The sequence below is a fragment of the Myotis myotis genome, unplaced genomic scaffold, assembly GCF_014108235.1.
Source record: "Myotis myotis isolate mMyoMyo1 unplaced genomic scaffold, mMyoMyo1.p scaffold_m19_p_17, whole genome shotgun sequence".
NCBI lineage: Eukaryota > Metazoa > Chordata > Mammalia > Chiroptera > Vespertilionidae > Myotis > Myotis myotis.
In genome coordinates this window covers 15,657,655-15,678,300 of record NW_023416321.1, presented here as the reverse complement: position 1 = coordinate 15,678,300, position 20,646 = coordinate 15,657,655, and the positions used below count along the sequence as shown (strand labels likewise).

The 20,646-nt window shown below is 57.7% G+C and overlaps 3 protein-coding genes across 6 annotated transcripts; 1 reads left to right on the top strand and 2 right to left on the bottom strand.

The window, feature by feature from the left end:
- Nucleotides 1–2,418: 2,418 nt before the first annotated feature.
- On the bottom strand, nt 2,419–9,936 carry DHX58 (DExH-box helicase 58). Of its 2 annotated transcripts, none has more exons than XM_036341952.1 (13): nt 9,851–9,936; nt 9,453–9,621; nt 9,066–9,267; nt 8,509–8,699; nt 7,648–7,764; nt 7,026–7,152; nt 6,712–6,903; nt 5,791–6,044; nt 5,149–5,298; nt 4,898–5,059; nt 3,983–4,173; nt 3,278–3,374; nt 2,419–3,026 (listed from the first exon to the last, which is right to left on the bottom strand). In XM_036341952.1, exons 2-13 carry the CDS (start codon nt 9,618–9,620, stop codon nt 2,841–2,843), a joined length of 2,037 nt encoding a protein of 678 aa, XP_036197845.1. In that variant the 5' UTR covers nt 9,621; nt 9,851–9,936; the 3' UTR covers nt 2,419–2,840. The 2 variants fall into 2 exon arrangements, with proteins under 2 accessions (XP_036197845.1, XP_036197846.1); XM_036341953.1 differs by having other exon boundaries at nt 9,787–9,913.
- A 476-nt stretch (nt 9,937–10,412) lies between these two features.
- KAT2A (lysine acetyltransferase 2A) lies at nt 10,413–18,655 on the bottom strand. 3 transcript variants are annotated; one of them, XM_036339779.1, is made up of 18 exons: nt 17,973–18,655; nt 17,709–17,832; nt 17,234–17,379; nt 17,047–17,136; nt 16,590–16,771; nt 16,317–16,508; nt 15,460–15,566; nt 15,138–15,248; nt 14,917–15,056; nt 14,618–14,826; nt 14,282–14,408; nt 12,623–12,733; nt 12,053–12,196; nt 11,752–11,827; nt 11,586–11,622; nt 11,443–11,506; nt 11,222–11,306; nt 10,413–11,113 (listed from the first exon to the last, which is right to left on the bottom strand). In XM_036339779.1, the coding sequence occupies exons 1-18, from the start codon at nt 18,309–18,311 to the stop codon at nt 10,920–10,922; spliced, it is 2,478 nt and encodes an 825-aa protein (XP_036195672.1). In that variant the 5' UTR covers nt 18,312–18,655; the 3' UTR covers nt 10,413–10,919. The 3 variants fall into 3 exon arrangements, with proteins under 3 accessions (XP_036195672.1, XP_036195670.1, XP_036195671.1); XM_036339777.1 differs by having other exon boundaries at nt 11,713–11,827; nt 17,973–18,652; XM_036339778.1 differs by having other exon boundaries at nt 11,713–11,827; nt 14,917–15,053; nt 17,973–18,651.
- An 881-nt stretch (nt 18,656–19,536) lies between these two features.
- On the top strand, nt 19,537–20,034 carry HSPB9 (heat shock protein family B (small) member 9). Its single transcript, XM_036339782.1, has one exon. The coding sequence runs from the start codon at nt 19,552–19,554 to the stop codon at nt 20,032–20,034; it is 483 nt and encodes a 160-aa protein (XP_036195675.1). The 5' UTR covers nt 19,537–19,551.
- Nucleotides 20,035–20,646: the final 612 nt, after the last annotated feature.

Here is a 20,646-nt window from a genome sequence, read left to right as displayed (position 1 = left end):
GCGGGCGGGGCCGGGGGCGGGGCCGGGGAGGGGGAGCCCGGCCCCGCCCCTCCCTGAGTCGCCACCGGGTGGGTGGACCGGCTTATTCAGGTGGGGAGGGAGGGGGAGCCACGAGGGAGGCCTGGAGCTCCGGCTGTTCTGGGGGCTGAGAAGTTAGGAGGCCTGCGTTCTGGGGACCCCAGGAAATGCCCCCCTCGGGCGGCCTTGCCCCGGAGGCGGTGGCTCCCTAGGAAGACCCCTCACACGAAGAAGAAAGGCCGGGAACCCCTCCTTGCCCGAGTTCCCCCTTCCAACGGAGCTCGGAAAGCGGTCCCAGTGGTAAGGTGGGCGCGATCTTGACGCTCCCTCCGAGTCAGGGTCCCCCATCCAGGGGCTCAGGCCACTGAGGGGACCACTAGGTGCCCTGGGCATCTGTATCCTCGGTCCATCTCTCCCTGCGACAGCCCCCCCACCCCCCTCCAGTGCCAGCTCAGGTCCCTCAGCTGTCACTGTTTAGCCCTGGAATGACAGGCGCCCGGACTCCGTGCGTCCAGCTGCATTCAAGGCCGCGGAGCTTAGCACCCCTGGGCCCCGCCCCCTCCCTCTGCCCCCCTGTCGCTAATTTTATTGACCTGTAAAAGGCACGTTGCTGGCAGGGGCGATGACAACTGAAGGTGAAGTGGGAGCGGATGGGCCGAAGGGACCCAGGGAGGTGGAGATGGGACAGGAGGGAGAAGGATGACTCTGGGAGCCAGAGCCCGGAGGAAGGGCCCTGGGAAGGAAGGGTGCACTCTCTTAGGGGTATGGAAACCAAAAAGCCTGGAACTGGGCTCTTAGCTCTCAGCCAGAGAAGAGGGGGGCTGAAGAAAGAAGATACTGGAGAAGGGAGAGTTGGTTTTTTTTTTTTAAATCTACCCTGAGGCAGGACCAAGGATGTAGGAGGAGAGGCTAGATGGCAGGAAGGACTGCCATGCTGCTCTCAAATCTCAAATCTCTGCCCTAGCCCCCTCCCTTCCTCTTGAAGGTGACTCCTGCCTGCTGGGCCTCTTCCTACAGAAATAGCCCTTTCCCTGAAGAATCAACCTAGATCTTGCCTTTCTTTCCTTCTTGTTAAAATGAGAACAGGAAATTTAGGCCTTTATAACTTCCCCCACCCCCATGCCTACCCCTCAAAACCTTTGGGCCTCTGCCAAGCGCAGGGGAGATGACCTGGGGGTTCGGGGGAGATGGGGCATTGGGGTTAGAAGCTTCATGAGTGGGCGGGGGCGGGAAGGCCTCACATTTTTGATGCTGCTCAAATTTAGACTTCTGATGCTCTCTCCAAATAAGGTTACATGATAACCAAAAAGAGGGGTGTTTAAAAAAAAACAACCACCTTTAACCTTCAAAATATACCACAAAGCAGATTGTGGATGGGGAGTGAAAGAGGGAGGGATTATAATGGGCCCGAGGCAGGTTTTCAGGGTGATGGCTATGTTCATTATCTTGATTGTGGAAGAGCATACAGACATTACAATTTATCAAATTAAACACTATAAATATGTAGTTTATTTTGTCAATTATGCCTCCACAAATCTGTGTTTAAAACACGGCACAGTTTCACCCAGCTGGCGTGGCTCAGTGGTTGAGCATCAACCTATGAACCAGGAGGTCATGGTTTGATTCCTGGTCAGGGCACAGGCCTGGATTTCGGGCTCGATCCCCAGTGTGGTGTGCAGGAGGCAGCCAATCAATGATTCTTTCTCATCATTGATGTCTCTCTCTCTCTCACTCTCCCTCCCTTCCTCTCTGAAATCAATAAAAATATATTTTTAAAAATACTACACATTTTATACACCATTTTTCTATTTATTTTGAATTTATGGGGAGCCTCAAAAAAAAAAAATGTCAAAGGGCCAAGGGAAACTTCGATGACTCCTAGTATAGTAGTTGCCTTATTCATGGAGGATATGTTCCAAGATTCCCAGTAGATGCCTGAAGCCATAGATAGTACCAAACCCTCCATATACTATGTTTTGTCCTATACATACATACCTATGATAAAGTTTAATTTACAAATTAGGCACAGTAAGAGACTAACAACTAATAATAGAACAATTATAACATATGCTATAATATGTTATGTAAATGTAGTCTCTCTCAAAATATCTTATTGTATAGTACTCCCCTTCCTGTGATACGAGATGATTCAAGGCCTGTGTGATGAGATTAAGTGAGTTTAATGACGTTGGCATTGTGACGTAGTGTTGGGCTACTATAAGGGTTATTCAAACACAAGCACTGTGAAACCTGGACAGATGACCTGACGACCCAGATGGCTAAGTGAGCACCAGGCTGATAGCATAAACTGCATGGGTACACCGGACAAAGGGATGATCCATGTCCCAGGTGGGACCAAGCAGGATGGTATGAAATTTTATCACGCTACTCAGAATGGGGCACAATTTAAAACATATGAAACGTTTATTTCTGGAATTTTCCACTTAATATTTGGACCGCAGTTAATTGGGAGTAACAAACTACAAAAGCGAAAGCATGGATAAGGGGGCACCGCTGTCCAGTGTGCCCATTCTGCCTCAGTTCTACCCCCACGCCACTCCCACTCCATCTAGTGTGTAGACGTGTCTGTGTGGGTGTAAGGGGGGGCCAGGGGATGAGCTGTGGCCCTTCAGCTGCTTTCTCGATGTGGGAGTTGAAGTCAGTCTGGGCACCTGGGGTTCCTCTGTGGCTGGTCAGCAGGCCCCTGAGCTGGTGACTCTGGCAAGGAGGGACCTGCGCCGACTTTGCTCAGGAAAGATGCTGGCTGCTGCGGATTCTCCCGCCCCCTACAGCTTGATCTGGGTACTGCAGTGACAAGATGCTCAGTCCAGGGAGAGGTTTGACAGGGCCTGGGCACAGTGCAGCACGTAGTCGAAGTCAGGCACCGGGAAGGGCACGGAGGACCACTTCTTGGCCTGGATCCGTCCCCGCGGTGTCTGCAGCAGCATGGCGCGGACTTTGAGCGCCGGCAGCTTCACCGACTTGTAGATCATCTGCAGCCCCCAGAGCTGGGGTGGGACAGAGACGGGAGGGTTTGGGCGTCTATCCTCTGACTTGGGCTTCTCTCCCCAAGTTAGAGTCTCTGGATGCGGGGCTTATGTCTCCTCCCTCAGGCAGCGCTATCGCCCTCATCACGCTGGGGGCTCCCTGGGCAGGGCTGTCTCCCCCACCCCAGGGAGGGCACCCTGGTGGCAGAGGCTGGGCTTTCAGAATTAGGGCTTCTAAAGACTGGGGCTGAGGGCCATAGCCCAGCACTTACTTCCCCACAGTTCTTGCAGCTAATGACACCCCCAGGCACCCAGTCCTTGAAGACTCTGTCGATAGCCACAGGCTTCTCGGAGACGTTGTAGTAGATCCTAGAAAGAAATGGGAGTGGCCACAGACCTCATGGACCCCCAGCCCCAGACGGCTCGCCATCCTTCCTGCTGAGCCTCTGCCGGGCCTTGGGCCTGCCTGCCTGTCAAGAGGCACAGAGACTTCAACACGCTCGGCCTGTGCTGCCTCCATCCCACTCCCTCTGCCCAAGTTCAGGCCTCAGCACCACCCGTGTGTGAAGACCATGGGCACAGTGGCCTGGCACACAGTAGGCGCCTAATGAATACTTCCTTAACGAATGAACAAATGGAGGATGGGGAAGGCTACCCGCTAGGGGGCGGAGGATGAGGGGATGGCTCAGGGACAACCAGCCTCTCTGGATGTCTTCAGAGTACGTAGGACCAGGGGGCCATTGTGTGGCCCCTCAGCATTTGGCATCCTGAATGCCAGCCTCTTGCTCAACCACATAGTGGCTGTGGGAGCTTGGGCAAGTCGCGGAGGCTCTCGGAGCCTCTATTTTCTCACCTGTGAAATGGGGTGGTGATAAAACCTGCAAACTCGGTACCTGTTCAAATGCTCTTTAACCTCCCAAACTCTTAATGCACCCCACTCTTCCTCTCATCCAGACAGCCCCTTCCACAGGTCTCACGAGAAGTTGGGGTTCACGTTGACGTGGTGGGTGCCCTCCACCTTCCGCAGGTCGCTCCCGTGGCCCACGGCCACCATGCAGTTGACACAGAGGAGCTGCACGTGCTCTGCCGGGAACTGCTGCTGCCGACTCTTCTTCTGGGCCGCCTGGGCTGCCCGCCTGAGCAGGGCTTCCCGCTGCAGATGCCGGATCTGGGGGTGGGAGGGGACAGCGGGCATGGCTGGGGCCCAAGAGACCTGCTCTCAAAAATGCTCCCAGAGGGACAAAGGGCTCCCAAGGGCCTGAGATGGATCGTTGGTACACAGAGGGACTTTCCTCAGCCCTCCCTGGAGCCTTCAGAACAGCTCGGTGGAGAAAGTAACACTGGGTGGGGGGGCAACCCAGGGAGCGAGGCAAGCTTTCCCACTGAATCTTCACCCCACGGTGGAGGATTTCGTGCAAAGTTGCTCCTTCAAATCTAACATGAGGTCCCATCAATAATTCCGCTGGGACAACAGGAGTAAACAGGGACTGTGCTGTGCGAGGCTGGACAACGGTGGCTCCACCTCAGGGGACTGACTTAAGTCCGGGACCTGCGCTTATTTGGGGCATGTCTTTGTTCCCCTTCTGCTTGGTTCCAGAAGGGCTGTAAGGCGGCTCTCACAGATACACAAAGTATTGGGTGGTGACGATACAGTAAAAGCCCTGGGCAAGGCCTATTCCCAAGGCATTTTGAAGACCTAACCATTGTCTCCCTGGCAACCCCATCCTTGGCCTCTACCCTTCCCTGGATTCAGACCTTCACCAGGTGGGCCAACTCAGCCCCCAGGGGAAGGGGGAACATGGATGTGAATGTGAATGTGTTTGCCTCAGAGACCTTCCAGGCAGACTGTCCACAGCCCTCCTCCCCACAGGGAGCACAGACCGCCCACAGACCTTGGCCTGGTACTCAGCCTGGTCCATCTCCTGCACGGCAGCCACTGCCCGCTCCATCAGAGCCTCGAGTACCTCGTTGGTCTGCTCCCGCCGCAACTCCCGACTGCCCTGGGTGGCCACGAATGAGTACACACTCTGATTGGCCCGGGCACGACCCCTTGCCTGGGGAGGGAGGTAAGAGAGGGGCCTGAGTGGGGCTGGGTTCCCACACAGGATCCTTTGGGGACTGTTGAGTGGGGTGGTTTGGGCACCTGGACCATGGAGATCTCGTTGGTCAGGAGCCCATAGCGCACAATCACATTGCACTGGGGGATGTCCAGTCCCTCTTCTGCCACACTCGTGGCCACCAGGAGGTTCAGGGTACCATCCCGGAACTTACGGATCACTTCTTGCTGTTCCCTCTGGGGTTGGGGGAGGAGAAAGAGGATGGTATATGAGGTGCTTCAGGCCTACCCTCTTGCAAGCCCAGTCACTCCTGGTTCAGCCCTTTTATTCAAAATCTTAGCCCCTTTTCTGAGGGACCCTGAGTCTCCATCTCTACCTCCAAGTACCGCCAGGATCTTGCCCATTTCTCCAGGTGAGCATCTAACCCCTCTCTCCCCTGGGGACTCCTACGGATCCCTGCCGCTGCACTCTAGGAGCTCTCAGGACCTATTCTTCCCCAAGGGACCCCAGGCCCCTGATCCTCTGTCCTGATGACATCACTCACCTCTATCCTGCAGACCCCCTTGTTTCTGCTTCTCTGCCCCGAGACCCACAGAATGGGAAACCCTTCAGCCCTGGGGATCTCAGTGTCCATCTCCCTTCTCAGCCCCGCCCCCTACCCCGGACTCTGTGCTGAAGACTCCCCTTCTCTTCTCCCCAGCCTCAGGCGCTTTCCCCAAAGCCCCCACCTGGGTCATATGGGTGGTCTGGCTGCTGTTCCCAGCCCCGATCAGCAGCTGGGCCCTGATGTCCACAGTCCGCAGACCCGGCTGCTGCTGGAGCCAGAGCAGGAGGGAGTGAGCGCTCTGGCGGGTGCGGGTGAAGATGATGCCCCGGGGGCTGCCGGGACTCCCAAACTGATTCTGCAGGATCTGTTCCAGCATCTCCAGTTTGGGGTTCTCTGGGCCACGAGTTGCCAGGAGGGCCAGCTCATTCTTGTGGTCTGCCGGAAAAGCCCAAAAATCAGAGGCACAGGACTCAGGCTTGGAGGTGGGCCGGACAGGAGGGCGGGGGGCTCACAGGGATGAGATTGCAGGAATCCAGAGGGGGCCTGGGGTTACCTGCTCCTGCCTGATTGCCCCTCAGCAGCACCAAGAACACATGTAAGGACACCCTCTGCCTGCCCAGCCTCAAGGCCAGCCTTACACCCGGGGTACCGTCTAGGTTCTCCTTATCCAGTACCCCTCTTCAACTCTGCTACCAGGATGACCCTTGACCTTTTCATATAACCCAAGACTGACTCAACCTCAGGTCTGTTCAGCAAGATCCTTGCCCCTCGCCTGTGCTGAGGCCTTTAGTCTTAACTTTCGCCCCCTGGCCACCTCATTTCCCCAGTTTAAAGGTACCATACACACTCCACTTAAAGGGAAGAGTCCCAGTGAAATGATTTTCAAAAAATATTTGTCAATAATGAAACTAGTTTTTACATCTAGGGAGACCTTCACAAATGAGGACACACCTCTTTTGTCATATCCACAGCCTTGACTTTTGGTTAGAAAAACAGGGCCCCAGACCTCTTGTTGGCACCTTCCCAACTTGTTGGAGCCGAGCCCGGCCTGGCTGGCCACTGCCCTCTAGCCCAGGTCCAACCCCTTCCCCAGGAGCCTCACCATCGAACAGAGCCAGCAGCCGGCGCTCCGCTCGCAGGACCTGGGTCTTGGTGGCTCGCTCCCTGTCGTAGAAATCGCGCAGCGTGTCCAGGGCGTCCACGGCGCGGACCGTGTCGTGGATGAGCAGCGCGTCGTTGTAGCGCCGCAGGTGAAGCGCGTACGCTCGCCGCTCCATGAGCCCGGCCTCAGCCGCTGGACCCACAGGGGACTGGGTGTCTGAGCGGCCACGCCCCCAGGGCCCAGGCCCGCCCAGGCCCCGCCCCCAGAGGCTGGGCCCCGCCCCCTAAAGGCAGGGCCTTCCCAGGCCTTCTCACCAGTCTTGCTCAGCTCCACCACCTGCTGCTCATATGTCTGCGTCCCGAAGTCCCGGCTCAGTTCAGGCATCTCCAGGTGGTCCTGTACTTGTTCCATGAGCTTCTTCAGCATGTCCCCGAATGGGTCCTACGAGAAGAGTGAGGGCGTGAAGGAAGGAATTCCTATACAGCCACGTGTGGCAGGGTCCTGGCTGGAGGCAGGGGTCAGGTTCCCGCACCTGACTCCTGTTCTGCCTCCACCCCATATGTGCCCTTGACCTCTGGCCTGAGCACAGTGATGGCTAGTCCCTGTCCAGCCTGTCGTAGCAGACACCAGGCAGTGTCCACGCCGCCGGAGAGAGCTTGGAACAGCCTCAGCACAAAGTGCCCAGCTTTATGGTTTGCCAAGCGCTCTGCTGCACGCGTGCCCAGGGTTTGGACAGATGTCCACGGCGGCATCTGAGTGAACCAAGCAGCGGGATCGGCCCCATTTCGCAGAAAGACGAAACGGAGGCTCAGGTACATAGCAAATGAAGTGAAGTCACAGAGCTCTCGCGACACTGGCGTCAAGGCTCAGCCCCAGGTGGCCTAATTTCACTCCAGACCCCGCCCCCGCCCCGCCCCCGCCCCTCCCTCCACACACCTGGCTGCGCCTGTGGCAGAGGTCGTACTGTTTGCAGGGCAGGCGGTTGTGCTCCTGCAGCTCAGGGAGGTGGGTCTGGGGTGACATGATGCGCCACGTGTCCAGGTTGGCACAAAGCTGGGCAACAGAGAGGGGTTCACTGGAATGGGGGGTTGTTCTGGGGGACGGTGGGCAGAGCTTTGGGGCAGGATGGGTCCCAGCTGAGGCAGGGCCATTGGGGGTGGGGATTCATTTATTCGATAACTGTTTATTGCTTGCCCAGTGCTGTTCTAGGTGCCGGGGATACAGAGCACCTTACACTGCAGCTGGGGAGACAGATGATAAACTAGTAAAGAACAACAGAATGAGAGGATTGCAGGTAGTGTTAACGAGCTCTGAAGAGAATAAAATGGAATGATATGGCGGAGTACAGTGGAGGTGATCAGGGAAGGCTCTGAAGAGTGACGTTTAAGTTGTTCCCTGAATGACAAGAAGGAGCCAGACAGGTAAGCACGGGGGAAGGTATTCAGACAGAAGGAATGGCAAGTGCAAGAGTCCTGAGATGGGAACAAGCCTGACATGCTCAAGCTGCAGAGAGAAGGCCAGTAGCACGGGAGGGGTGGGGGGGTACTGGAGAGCGGGAGTGGGAGCAGGGATGAGGTTGCAGACTTAAGCAGGGCTAGGTCACACGGAACTCTCTAAGCCAGAGTAGAGTGTTTATTCTAAATGCATTAAGAAGCCTTTGGAGGCTGGAAGTTAGGTGAGGAAGTGATCCAGACCCTGCCCAGGTGAGCCGGCCTAGGGCTGGTGGGCAGGGGGTAGGGCAGGCCAGGGAGGTCCCCGGTGAGTCAGGTGAGGGGAGGTCACAGGGACCAAGCTGACCTGCAGGATGTGGTCAATGGCTCCATCAAGCTTGGTGGCCCTGCCAGTGCCTGGGGAGGCTGTGAGACCCAGCACCTGGGGCAGGGGCCTTGTCCCCTGGAGTTTGTGCTCCAGATACCGGCTCAGGATGACATTGTAGACAGTGTCTTTGTGCGTGTGGTGACACTCATCCACCACGAGAAGGGAGAAGGCTGGGGGCACATGGAAAGGCTGTGAAAGAACCTGTTTGCAAAGCCCTTCCTCCCATAAGCTTTGTTTCATGTAATTCCCAGAATTCATCCCAGAATTCCTTTCTCCCTTCACAATTTGCAGCCAGACCCCAGAAAATGGCCAGTCGGGGATGATTTATTTCCATTTCACAGATTAATAAACTGAGGCTCAAGCTGGAGAAAGGGACTTGCCCAAGATTCTGCACTGTAGCCAGGTCTTTTTCTACCAGGGTGTATGCTGGGGTTTGGTGAATAGGGAAGCTCTGACTCCCACAAAATCTCCCATCTTTACTAGAAGAGGGGCCCTGGGGGTGGCAGGCAGGGGTGCCTCAGGTGCACCCAGCTCACCATTGAGCTCCACGTGCTCCTCCTCCTCGGGGCTGCTCAGCGCCATCTGCAGCAGCTCCGCTGTGCAGATGAGCAGGTCATTCTTCCGGGCCAAGTGTCCAAAGCCGGGTCGTAGCCCCATGTCCCCACTCAGGGTTGCAATGGCCCAGCGCCCATCCAGCATTCGATTGAACTCCTCATAATGCTGGGTCACCAGGTGGACCTGGGGTGCGGATGAGATGGGGAGAGGAAGTGGGATCTGGGCGTAGGGGATGGGCGGAGGCCATGGCTGGGATGAATGAAGAGGTGAGCTGAGAGATGGTCACAGAAGCTCTGGAGTTCTGAAGGGTCTTGAGAGGCACCGAGGAGCTGAGAGCCCACAGAGGGGCTGGCGGGCAGGCCACTTACCCTGTTGACCAATACAACCACCTTGGCCCCGTCCATGGTCTCAAGATGCCTTTTGGCCACATAAGCAGCCGCCCGGGTCTTCCCAGCGCCCGTGGGCAGCCATATGATGATATTCTTGCCCTCCAGGGCAGGCATGATCACCTCCCACTGGTAGGATCGCAGCTCCATTCTGGGAATTGCAGGGGACTCAGACCCTGGCCCTCCTGGCCCCCTACTCAGCCCAAACCCCATCAGATCTGCTCCCTGCCCGCTCCCAGCCAACCCAATCTGGTGCAGAGACCTCCCTTTGCCCAAGACTCCATCCTGCTTGAAGGAGGGGGAACAGGAAACCTACCAGTAACCTGATCTGGCCGAGGGGAGGCAGGAGTAAGACAGACCTAAGCCCTGCCCAGCCTCACCTTACCACCCGCACCACACCACCAGCAACGGCAGCCCTGCTTGGCTGAACCCGGATGCCTGCTGCTGAGCTGTGAGCGATAGTAAATGAAACTGAAACTGAGGGGCGGGGCCAGCCCAGCTGACTGGAGCTCAGCTTTACAATCTCTTCCCTGCCCCTCCGCAGGCCTCGGACTGAGGAAGAAATGCTGCTGCCAGGAAAGCACCATTTGCACCTGGGTCCTGCCGGCCACCCTGCCCCCGAGAGCAGAGTCTGCCCCCACCCCACCCCCACTCCTTCTGGAGTCAGCTGTAATGGTGTCACCCAGCAAAGGCAGACCCGGGGAGATTTGGACCCACCGTCCAGGCACCCAGACCAGCAGGCACCCGGACCAGGAACAGCTGGGAGCAGGGAGAAGTGGAGGCTGCAGCCAGGCAGGCCCTGGGGCACGGGACTGGGCATGAGGCCTGCTGGGGAGGGGTCCTGAGCACAACCTGAGCTTAATGGGCTCCAGCTTGCAGGAGGTACTGGCAGGAACAGGCCAGCCTGCTAAGGCCTGTGATGCTACTGAAGAAACAATCACACAGAGGAAAAAAAAAGAGCTTTATTGATCCCTCCAAGGGATTAATGCCAGGAAACAAATGGTCCCCATGTCCCCCACCCCTGGGGGACAGACAGAACACAACAGTGCAGGGCAAGGCATGGCCCCTCCAGTCCGGGTTGAACTTCCAAACCCTGGAGCCCCCTCATTCAAGCTAAAATTGTCAGTCCTGCCCTTGAAGAGACAATGACCTGGGCCAGGCCCAGCCCAGGCCTCTAATAAGACACCACAGCTCTGTGGGGACCAGAGTTTATGTTCTGGCCACCAGCCACTGCAGAGGCGCCGAGCCCACACCCAGGAGACCCCTCCCAAAGTCAATCACAATGAAGGGCTGAGGCTTGGGGGTGCGCAAGGGCCCAGAAAGGACTGCAGGGTCAGGGGCTGGAGTGTCTCGAGCTGAGAGGGACCTGGGCACCAGGGCCTCCCGAGTGATCAGAGCAGAACCTGAGGTGGAGACATTCAAGGTTGAGGCTGTGGCCCAAGGCTGGGACTACTTGTCGATGAGCCCTCCCTCCTTGAGCTTAAAGTAGAAGAACTTCTCCAGGGCGCTGGCGCAGCGGCAGTACTCGCTGTCCGGGGGGTTGTACTCGCGGCAGTTGGCGATGACCCGCTGCAGGTCAGCCACAAAGAGCTTCCGGGTCACGTAGTAACGGCTGCGCAGCCGCTCCGTCATGGTCTTCAGGTCTGGGCGGCAGGGCAGGGGGCGGGTCAGGGGGCTGTGCGGCCTAGTGAAGGCAGGAGCAGGGTTTGCGGGTGGAAGTGGAAGGAAGGGGTCGGGTAGAACATCCTCACCAATGGGGAAGCGGATGACCTCATAGTAGTCAGGCGCCTCCGACTTCTTCACAGGCTCCATGAAGGGCCAGGCACTGGGGTGTGACTAGAGAGAAGAGTTGAGCTGGGACCAGGATCACTGTGGCCCGTGCCCAGCTCATGACAGCCGCCCACCCCACACTGGGTCATAAAGCCACAGCCACTGGCACAGGGACCCCCAGAAGGGAGCCTGGTCTCCCCACCTTGATCTGGGCCAGCAGGTTTTTGAGGGTTGTGTAGAGCTGGTCGGGGTCCTTCAGCTCCTTCCTGGGACGATAGATGTCAAGTCTGAGGCTCCTGGTCCCTCTGCCTCCCCCAACACCCTGTCCCTCCACACAACACTCACCCCTTCTCCTTCCCCAGTGGTTTCCAGCCCGTCTCTCCTGCAAAGCGGGGGGTGTGGAGAACGTCCCTAAGAATGCCTGTCCGCACGCCAAGCAGCGCGCCCCTCCCGCACCCAGAGCCCCGCTTACGAATGCCAGGGACACTCTCCACAGGAATCTGCCTCACACCTTCCTTGAAGCAGCTGAGCCCTGGGTAGACCTTTCGGATCTGGGCCTGTTTGCGCTCAATCAGCTTCTTGATGATCTGAGGAAGGAGGAGTCTGAGGGGCCAATCCCAGTGCCAGCCACTACCCTCCCCGGCCAGTCAGAGGCCCCGTCCCTGAATCCAGGTGCCTCCCCTCCTAACTTTCCCAGGAGGCAGAGCAAGAACCAAGATCCTGGCCCTACCTCGTGCACGGACATGTGGTACACATGCTCACCCCACACACGTGCTCACCCCCACATGCACATTGCACAAAAAGCACACCACCTCCTTCTGCTTCTTGATGATGTGGGAGAGCTCCGTGTAGGGGATGCGGGGGTTCAGCTCACACTCCATCAGTGTCGCCCCTTCGTAGTCCTTGATGTAACCCAGGTAGCGGCTCTTGGGCACCTTGATATCCTTGGAGAAGCCCTAGGGAGTGGGAGACACGACCCCACCCATCGGCAACACTTTTCCAATTTGATGGCCCCTCTCCCAGGAGCACTAAGGGCAGCTGCATGCCATGTCCCCTCTCTCCAGCTCCCGAATCCCCTCCGACAGTGCCCAGCACAGTGCTCTGCACTTTGAAAGCTCAATCTGTCCCTGGAAAGACTCTAGGTCAGCCCCCTTCCAACTCACCCCCAAGAGCCTCCCAATTCTGCCAGATACCCTACTGCCCTCCAAGTCCCATTCACAGGGGCGGCAGGAGGGAGAAAGAAGGCAGGAAGGAGATCCCTGCAGATATTAGATGGAACAGGGGCCTGGAGCGACTCCCAGTCCATCCACACCAGGGGGCAAGACAGAATGACTCCTGCCCCAGGTGGCCGGCAAGTGTGGGGTGGGTGAGGCGAGCGTCACCTGCTTTTTGAAGTAGCCGATGGCATACTCGTCAGCGTACGTGAGGAAGTAGAGGATGTTGTGTTTGATGTGATACTCCTTCAGGTGGTTCATCAGGTGAGTCCCATAGCCCTGCAGGGGAGGGAGCAGTGCTTACCAGCGGGAGGGGGCAGGCCGGGTGCTGGACAGACCTCAGAAGGGCCCAGGGCGGAGGAAGCAGATTGAAAGGAGGGGACACCAGGGGATCCAAGGCAGGTAGTAGGAAAGGCAACCAGTAGAGGAAGGGAGGTTAGAACGAGAAAACTGAAGGACACTGGATTTCTAGGCACTTGCTCTAAGTCAGGTGACCAAGTCTCAAGTTAAGTCATGAGGTAGGTACTGCGGCCAACTTGCAGAAGGAAAACCGAAACTCAGCTACATGAGAAAATTTGTACAAGGTCAGGCTGCCAGGCACGGCAGGGCTAGGAGCCAAACCCAACCAGGAAGCGCTGTCCACAGGCTACTAGTTCCTGGAACCCGGCCTCAGAATCGAGAAGGGGAATACCAAGGGCCCTGCTTGCCACAGCACACGAACCCTGCAGAGACACTGGCTCCCACACGTGTCAGGACCAAGGAGGCACCACACAGACCTGGGGTCTGTAAAAAGGAGAACCAGGGGCCCTACTAGTGGGTCTGTTGTGATCATGAGCGGCTAGAAGCCAGGACTATCACCCAGCACAGGGCTGCTATAAAAATTAACTCCCCGATGTATGTAAACATTCTTGTGATGACAACATTTCAGGTCCATTTAAAAGTGTTACTGCCCTAATTGGTTTGGCTCAGTGACTAGGGCGTCGGCCTGTGGACTGAAGGGTCCCAGGTTCGATTCCGGTCAAGGGCACATGCCCGGGTTGCGGACTCGATCCCCAGTGGGGGGTGTGCACAAGGCAGCTGATCAATGATTCTCTGTCATCACTGATGTTTCTATCTCTCTCCCCCTTCCTCTCTGAAATCAATAAAAATATATTAAAAATAGATAAATAAAAAATATCAGTGTTATTGATTCTGCCCTGGTCAGGTGGCTCAGTTGGAGCATCGTCCCATACACCAAAAGGTTGGGGGTTCAATTCCCGGTCAGGGTACATACCTAGGTTGCAGGTTTGACCCCCTCTCTCAAATTAATAAAAACATATCCTTGGGTGGAGGATTAAAAAGAAAAGTGTGACTGATTCTCAGGATCCATTTGTCAACAGGTGTTTTCTTTCTTTCTTTTTTATCCTGAGGATTTTTCCCATTCATTTTTTTAGAGAGTGAAAGGGAGAGGGGAGGGAGGGAGAGAGACAGGAGAGAGAAACATGGATGTGAAAGAGACACATTGATTGGTTGCCTCCCTCGCACACACCCTGAATAGGGGCAGGAACGAACCCGCAACCCAGGCATGTGCCCTTGACCAGGAATCTAATGCGAGACCCTCTACAGCGTGGGCTGACACTCTAACCACAGAGCGGAGTGAGCTAGGGCGACAGGTTATTTTCTTACTCCACCGTTATCAGAACACAAGTGCCACCTTGTGGGGAACCGAGGAACTGTTTGGCCACTAAAAGAGTTGGGGGCGGCTGCACCACCACATCCTCTACTCCGATCTGGTCTGAACTCAGAAGCAGGTGTGGGGTGGGGCAGGGGCTGGGGGCATGCACCCACCTTGACCTGCTCATTCGAGGTGACAGCACAGAAGACAATCTCCGTGAAGCCCTGGGTGGGAAACATGCGGAAGCAGATCCCTCCGATGACGCGCCCGTCCTTGATCAGGGCCAGAGTCTTGTGCTTCCTGAGGGGAGAGGGGACAGGTCATGCTCCCTACCTGCCCCCCAAATGCTCCTCAGGTCCCCATAGCCGTGGTGGGCTGAGCGGTATTCAGGGCTGGGAACCGAGGAGGAAGAACCAGAGGCTGGAGGAAGAGGCCTAGGGAGGGGTGTGGAGGCCAAGGACAGGCGCCCGGATGTGGTGCCCTGGGGTGGGGGCTCTCCTGGGACGCACGGGTCGAAGACGAGGCGGGCGATATACTCCTTGGGCATGCGTGGCAGCTGATGGGAGAAGACATTCTGCAGCCCCACGAGCCAGAGCAACACCCGCCGGTTGGCCTTGGGCGTCAGCGAGTTGCCGATGACGTGGAATTCGATGATGCCGCGGCGCTCCTCCAGGCGGGCTGTCTCGTCCCGGGCTGCATTGGCTGACAGGAGGCTCGTCTGGGCACCAGAAAAGGGGCAGTGAGCAAGGACCTCAGTGCCACAAGGGCCACTCCCCACCCCTGCTGGCCTGCAAGCCAGGCCGCCTACCTCGGGCCCCAGCATGGCAGCAGGGTCAGTGATGGTGAGCATGACCTCGTTGACCAGCTCCATGGGGATGTCGCCCATCACACGGAGCCGCTTGGCATCCTCCAGGGTCAGGTTCTCTGGGAGCTTCCTCTTCTCACCTGCTGGGGAGGTCGGCAAGGTCTTCCAGGGATAGGCAGAGAGGTTGGGGGAGGGCTGAGTGGGTGTCAGGGTCAAGTACCCACCTGGCATGGGCTCTGCACCTCCAGAATCCAGACTCAAGGAGCTATTGCTGCCCCCACCCATGGTGGGGCTGAAGATGGGGGCGCTGGGAACAACGGCTGCACTGACTGCAGCTGAGAGAGACAGGAGAATCGGGGGGGGGGGGTGTTCCCAAGGTGTTGGTGGGTCCTAAAAGGGGATCTGGACCCTCCAACCCCCAGTGGAGCCCTCCTGCATTTTCCCTCCTGCTATTCAAAGCCCCTCTTCCACAGCGGGGGGCGGGGTCACCTGAGCTCAGCCAGGAAGGCCAAGCAGAGATCTTGTAAAACCTGCTGTGGCACATACCTGGCCGGGGCACCAGCTGGGTCCCCTCTGAGGGTGGCATGGTGAAGCCTGACTCCCAGATCGGAGAGTTTGCCCCGTAGATCTCCTCCTCCAGCATGGACAGGAACCTGTGGGAGGTACAGTCTGTCCCACATTCTAACCAAGGGAGCAGCCTGGGCCAGACACCAGGGGGGGCTGGAGGTGGGTCAGAGAGACTGACCCTCTTCTCAGGAACTGGGAGCCTAGGAACAGAGACAACCTCTGCCTTCAGACCAGGAGGAGGTACAGTCCCCTGGCTCCTGGGAGACCCTCGCTGAAGATAGGAGGACAGGACAAATCCAGGACAGACCAGAGGCCCAGTTTGCCATCGTGTACAGAAGAGGGAGGCAGGGTCTGAACGGATGCCACTCTGTACTGTGTGACCAGGCCGGGCCCCAAATCACCCTGGGCCTCAGTATCAAAATGGGGGTCAGAACCCACCCCCTGCTGCCACCTTACTCCCACCTGGTGGCAGAAGGGACACTGGAGGTTCTGGATTAGTCAGTAAAGGCTTCCTGAACGGGAAAGCTATGAGCAGGTTTAAAATAGGCCCCGTGGGAAATAATTGGTATAAGACATATACCAACTGCAGACACCAGGGGTGCGGGCAGGGGTAGTGTTAGCACTCGGGCCATGTATCTGCCACCCCCTGACGAGTACAAAAGTGCTAGCAAGTTGCGTCTGGGCCGTGGGCAAGTCGGCCAGGTAGACGCCCAGATCCCAGAAGGCTGATGGAGGGAGAGGAGGGGCCAATCCAGGAAGCCTTCCTGGAAAAAAAGGGGACAACAGGGAGGATGTGAACTTGGGGCACAATCCTGATAGGCCAGAAGGAGCCTTACTTGGGGAAGTGGGTGAGGATGAGGGTCCTTTTCTCGGGCACCAGCTTGTCCTTCTCCACCCGAAACTTCTCTAGCAGCTGCCGCCGGGTGACGGTGAAGATGGAGCGAAGCAGGCTTCGCCCAAAGACGTGAGTGGTCTCGTAGCGGGGGAGGCTATCGCAGCTCTGGGGCACATGGCAGTAACAGAGCCATCTGCGGAAAGCGGGGAGGTGATGAGAGTGGAAACCGCTGAGGCTATGAGCGTCTCCCCGTGCTGTTCCCGGCTGGGCCTACCTGGTGTAATTGACCTTGTAGGTAGCCACGTCCTCAGCCTGAGACCTCTGCCGAAATTGGGCAGGTGTCTCAAGCTTCCAGTAGTTAAGGCAGAGCAAGAACATCTTCGAGAGCTCGAACATTGTCTGACGCTCCCGGGGAGCCAGATGACTGAACTTGTACTGCACAAAGTTTAGCACACCCTGAGAAGGGGTGGGTGGGGGGACAAAACCAGGAAGGAGGTGTGAGCAGCCAGCATGGGCTTCTTGTCCAAAACTAGGGGTTTGCTGAGGGCAGGGGCAAGGCTCTCCTCTCATTCCGAGGCTCTCTGTGAAGAGACACTATGCCCCCTCACGGCCCCTATGCACACACTGAGGTTAGCACAAGACATCCTCCCTTCCTGGAACCTCTCCCCTGTTCCCAGTCTCCTCACTCCTCCAAGATGCCCCCAATTCTCTTGCCCCCTTCTTCATCCCACCTGCTCAATATTAGGCTTCTCAAATGGGGGGCTGCCCAGAGACCCCTCCACCACGGGCCGGGTCATCTGCAGGATGCATTTCCGAAGGAGCTGGAGGTAGAGGAAGAGGGAGGGGCAGAGATCAAGAGCTGCAGACCCACCAGCCTCCACCCCTTGGCTCACTCACTTGCACGTGGAGAAAGCTCACCTTGAAGAGGTAGAAATAGACCTGCTTGGTGTCTGTGTCTTCCTCCTTGTGAACAGACATGAACAGATTCTCCACGTCCACCACCATCCCCAGCAGCCGGTTGATCTCCTCCTCTGACACATTCTCCAGGTGGGACACATGGTCCGCTGCAAGGACAGGTGGTAGAGTTGGGGGAAATGGACAGAAGAGATCATCACCCATCTTCATCACCAGCCAAGATACACCCCAGTCCCTCTCTGACCGGAATGACACTGACTATTCCTGTGTCAGCCCCTGGGTGGCCCCTTATATTTCTGTATTGGCAGATTTCCTTTCTCCTCCTTTGGGGCATACACCCTCCCCACCCAACCCCTCCTTAGAAGGCACCCTTGGTTTTTAAAAGATGAAGCTCTGTGGCACTTAAGCCACCCTGCCCAAGCAGGAGCCCGCACCCGCTTCTCCCCCACCCCAGCTCCAAGGGCACTGCCTGCCTTACCCAAGGGGTGCTCACAGCTGCGGCACAGCTCACTCAGGTTGGCAGCTGGCTGCTGCAGGTCCATGCGGGGTGCGGTGGGGGGCTTGGGGTTTTTCCAGCCATTACACTTGCAGGTCTCATTGGCCTGGAGGCAGAAGGATCCGTCAAAAAGCCTGTCTGTATCCCAGGGACGAGGAGCCTCTCCCCAGCCAGAGCTTCGCTTCCATTGCCACCCGAGCCCTAGGATGTCCCAAACCCCGCCCCCGCCCCAGGCCCCGCCCCCACCTTGCAAGCCGAGAAGACCCCTAGTTTCTCAAGCTTCTTGGCGCGCGGCAGTCCCCGGACTTGCGCCTTCCTCTGGCTGGCGCGCTGCTGCTGGCTCAGGCCAGGTCGAGCCGGATCCCCCCCGCTCCCGGTACCCCCACTTCCTACCCCGGGCCCCCCCGTCCCAGCGCTCCCGGCTGGGGCTGCAGCTGGAGCGGGGGCAGGTGCCGGAGTGGGAGCCGGAGTCGGCGCCGAGGCCGGGCTGGGAGTGGGAGTCGGGGTGGGGGCGGGGGCGGGGGACTGAAGGGGCCGGGGCTGCGCGGCCGGGGCCGGGGTCGAGGCCTGGGAAGGTTCCGCCATGGCCTCCCCCGCAGCGGAGCGGCGCGGCGCTCCCTGCCCTAGGGCCGCATGGGCAACGGGCGCGCAGTACGCAGGCGTCCCCGACCCAGAGCTTGATGGGAGTTGTAGTCTTCCACCGCTGCTCCCTTCGCCTCCGCCTTCCAGACTTTTCTATCCCGTCTCTTGGTCCCAGACAGCCAAGTGAGGCCCGAACCAGCACCCCAGAAGGATTCCTCCTCACTGTTCCTCTCTCTTGAAGGCTTCCAGGGCTGTCAAGATCGCTGTCCTCTTGGGGATCTGGTGGGGGGACTCGGGGGCTCTGCCCTCCTCTCAAGCCCCGCAGGTGAAGTGCAGGCCTGGGGACTGAGGTCGAGTTGGCTGCCCCGCACATCCCCCTCCCACCCCTACCCTCTCCCTGTCCCACATGTCTCCGGAGACAAACGTCAGCCACGGAGATTAAGCAGCAGCGGTTCTATTTCTTGACCTGTTGGGATCATGCAACTGTACCCTTTTGTGCACTTTTCTGTATGTCCGTTATACTTCCATAAAAAGGGTTTATTATAAAAGTGATGCATACCAGAGGCACGGCCACGGTGGGGACGAAGTAGAGGCCGAGGAGGGCGGGAGTTTCCCCCTGTGTTTGGGAACGGCTCTCCTTCAACATCCTGGGAACCTTGAGGGCCGCATCTTAATCGTTGTGGTCCCTGAGCCCAGCCCACACCTGCAGCACAGTAGACCCAGGATGGATGGAGGAAGCCAGAACGATGTGTCCACCTCCCAGTCTCCAGTGTGTCACAGGATTGTGCCTCGTCAGAGAAAGGCAGGACGTTCCGAAAATGGAAAATGGATTACCCTGTGTTCACACTCCAGTCTGGGAAGGGGGTGTCCCGATGGCTCGATGTCATCTCCACTCTGCGCTGATAATGGGCCCATTGGTAATGGCTCCGGCCTCCTTCATCATATCCAGTTGGACCCTGTGACGGAGGTGGGGAGGGGCCCAAGAAAGGACCCAGGATAAAAGCAGCAGAGGGCGTGCCAGGGCGAATGACAAGCTGACCGCGGAGGTGGGAAGTGCACAGCGGACCCTGAACTCTGACTCCGCAGAAGGGAAGGGCGTCCCGCTGAACGGAGCAGAGCTGCTGAGCGGGAGCGGAGCTGGGTGGGGCGCAGGAGGACCCTCCGCTCTTGGGTCCCGCCCCTGCGCGAGCGCCGAGCGCTAGACTCAGAGCCTCGTGCCCTCGGACAGCGGTTGCTCACTCGGATGCAGCGGGTCGGTAGCGGTCTCCCCAAGGGGAGCCAGGTGGCGTCCCAGTCTCCCAGCACAGCCCGCACTGGGCGGAAGAACCAGGTGGCCACGCTGCCGGTGCAGCAGCTCGGGGACGATGTGTCAGCTGTGCGGAGCAATATCCACGTGGAGAACGGTTTCAAGATGAAGATGGATGCCCAGGGCTTCAACCCGGAGGAGCTGGTGGTGCAAGTGGACGGCCAGTGCCTGACAGTGACGGGCCAGCGGCAAAAGGAGAGCTATGGCTCAGATGGGAGCGGCTACCGCATGGAGCAGAAGTTGCACCGCCAAGTGCTACTACCACCGAACCTGGATCCCGCCGGCATGACCTGCTGCTTAACACCCTCGGGCCAGCTGTGTATCCGAGGCCAGTGCGGGGCGCTGCCTTCCGCTGAAGCCCAAACAGGACACTCCTCGAAACTCAAGAGTCACCGCTCTAAGGGTTCCAACTTAGCCTGACCCCATAAACAACCGCCATAGTGAGCAGCAGCCTTAGTGCCCGTGGTCTCTTCTTGGGGTTGGGGTCAGAGGTGGTTTGATGAAGGTAGGGGAAGGCCAGAAAGGCACCTCAAAAAGTGGTGGTGCTGGGAGATGGGGGGTGCGGTGTGGTCCTACTCAGCAGGGCTCTGTTTGGACCGATAGCCCTTGGGGGCCGAGAGCAGCAGCGCCAGCAGGGAGCAGCAGGGAGCCAGGAGGGCCCAAGCGTCCCCTAGTTCCAGAACCAGCAGGGGGCCTACTAGAGACCAGGGACCGGATGGCTTGGACCTGGTGTAAGGCTATTGTCTCAGCCTTACAATCAGTCCAAAGTTCCAGGTCATTGGTGTTCCTCTTCAGGGAAGAGGGTAGAGGACCCAGCCCCTCAGTCCTGATACAGATTAACCCCAAACCCCAAAGAGCTTGTTTCTGGTGTTTCAGAGACCAACTATTTTTGTTTGTTTTCTTTTGTGTGTTTTTTGTGTGTGTATGTTGTTTTGATTTGAGACCAAATATTTTCAAATCTGGACTGCACAATCACCCCAATATATTCTAGAGGTGGTCAGGGAGAGGAAAATGCAACTTCAAACTTGATGA

Bases quoted from the DNA above. Each gene is read 5' to 3' on its own strand.
- KAT2A (XM_036339777.1), bottom strand. From the start codon at position 18,311: ATGGCGGAACCTTCCCAGGCCTCGACCCCGGCCCCGGCCGCGCAGCCC. The intron at 12,734-14,281 runs GTGGGTGCATGC...CCTCCCCTGCAG, and splicing joins CCTCGAATGAGCAGGTCAAG to GGCTATGGGACTCACCTGAT. The intron at 11,828-12,052 runs GTGGTGTGCTTT...CTCCTTCCTCAG, and splicing joins TCATCAAGAAGCAGAAGGAG to ATCATCAAGAAGCTGATTGA.
- DHX58 (XM_036341952.1), bottom strand. From the start codon at position 9,620: ATGGAGCTGCGATCCTACCAGTGGGAGGTGATCATGCCTGCCCTGGAG. The intron at 5,060-5,148 runs GTGCCCAAACCA...CTCCCTCCCCAG, and splicing joins ACGAGATCTCCATGGTCCAG to GCAAGGGGTCGTGCCCGGGC. The intron at 3,027-3,277 runs GTAAGTGCTGGG...GTCCCACCCCAG, and splicing joins GCTGCAAGAACTGTGGGGAA to CTCTGGGGGCTGCAGATGAT.
- HSPB9 (XM_036339782.1), top strand. From the start codon at position 19,552: ATGCAGCGGGTCGGTAGCGGTCTCCCCAAGGGGAGCCAGGTGGCGTCC.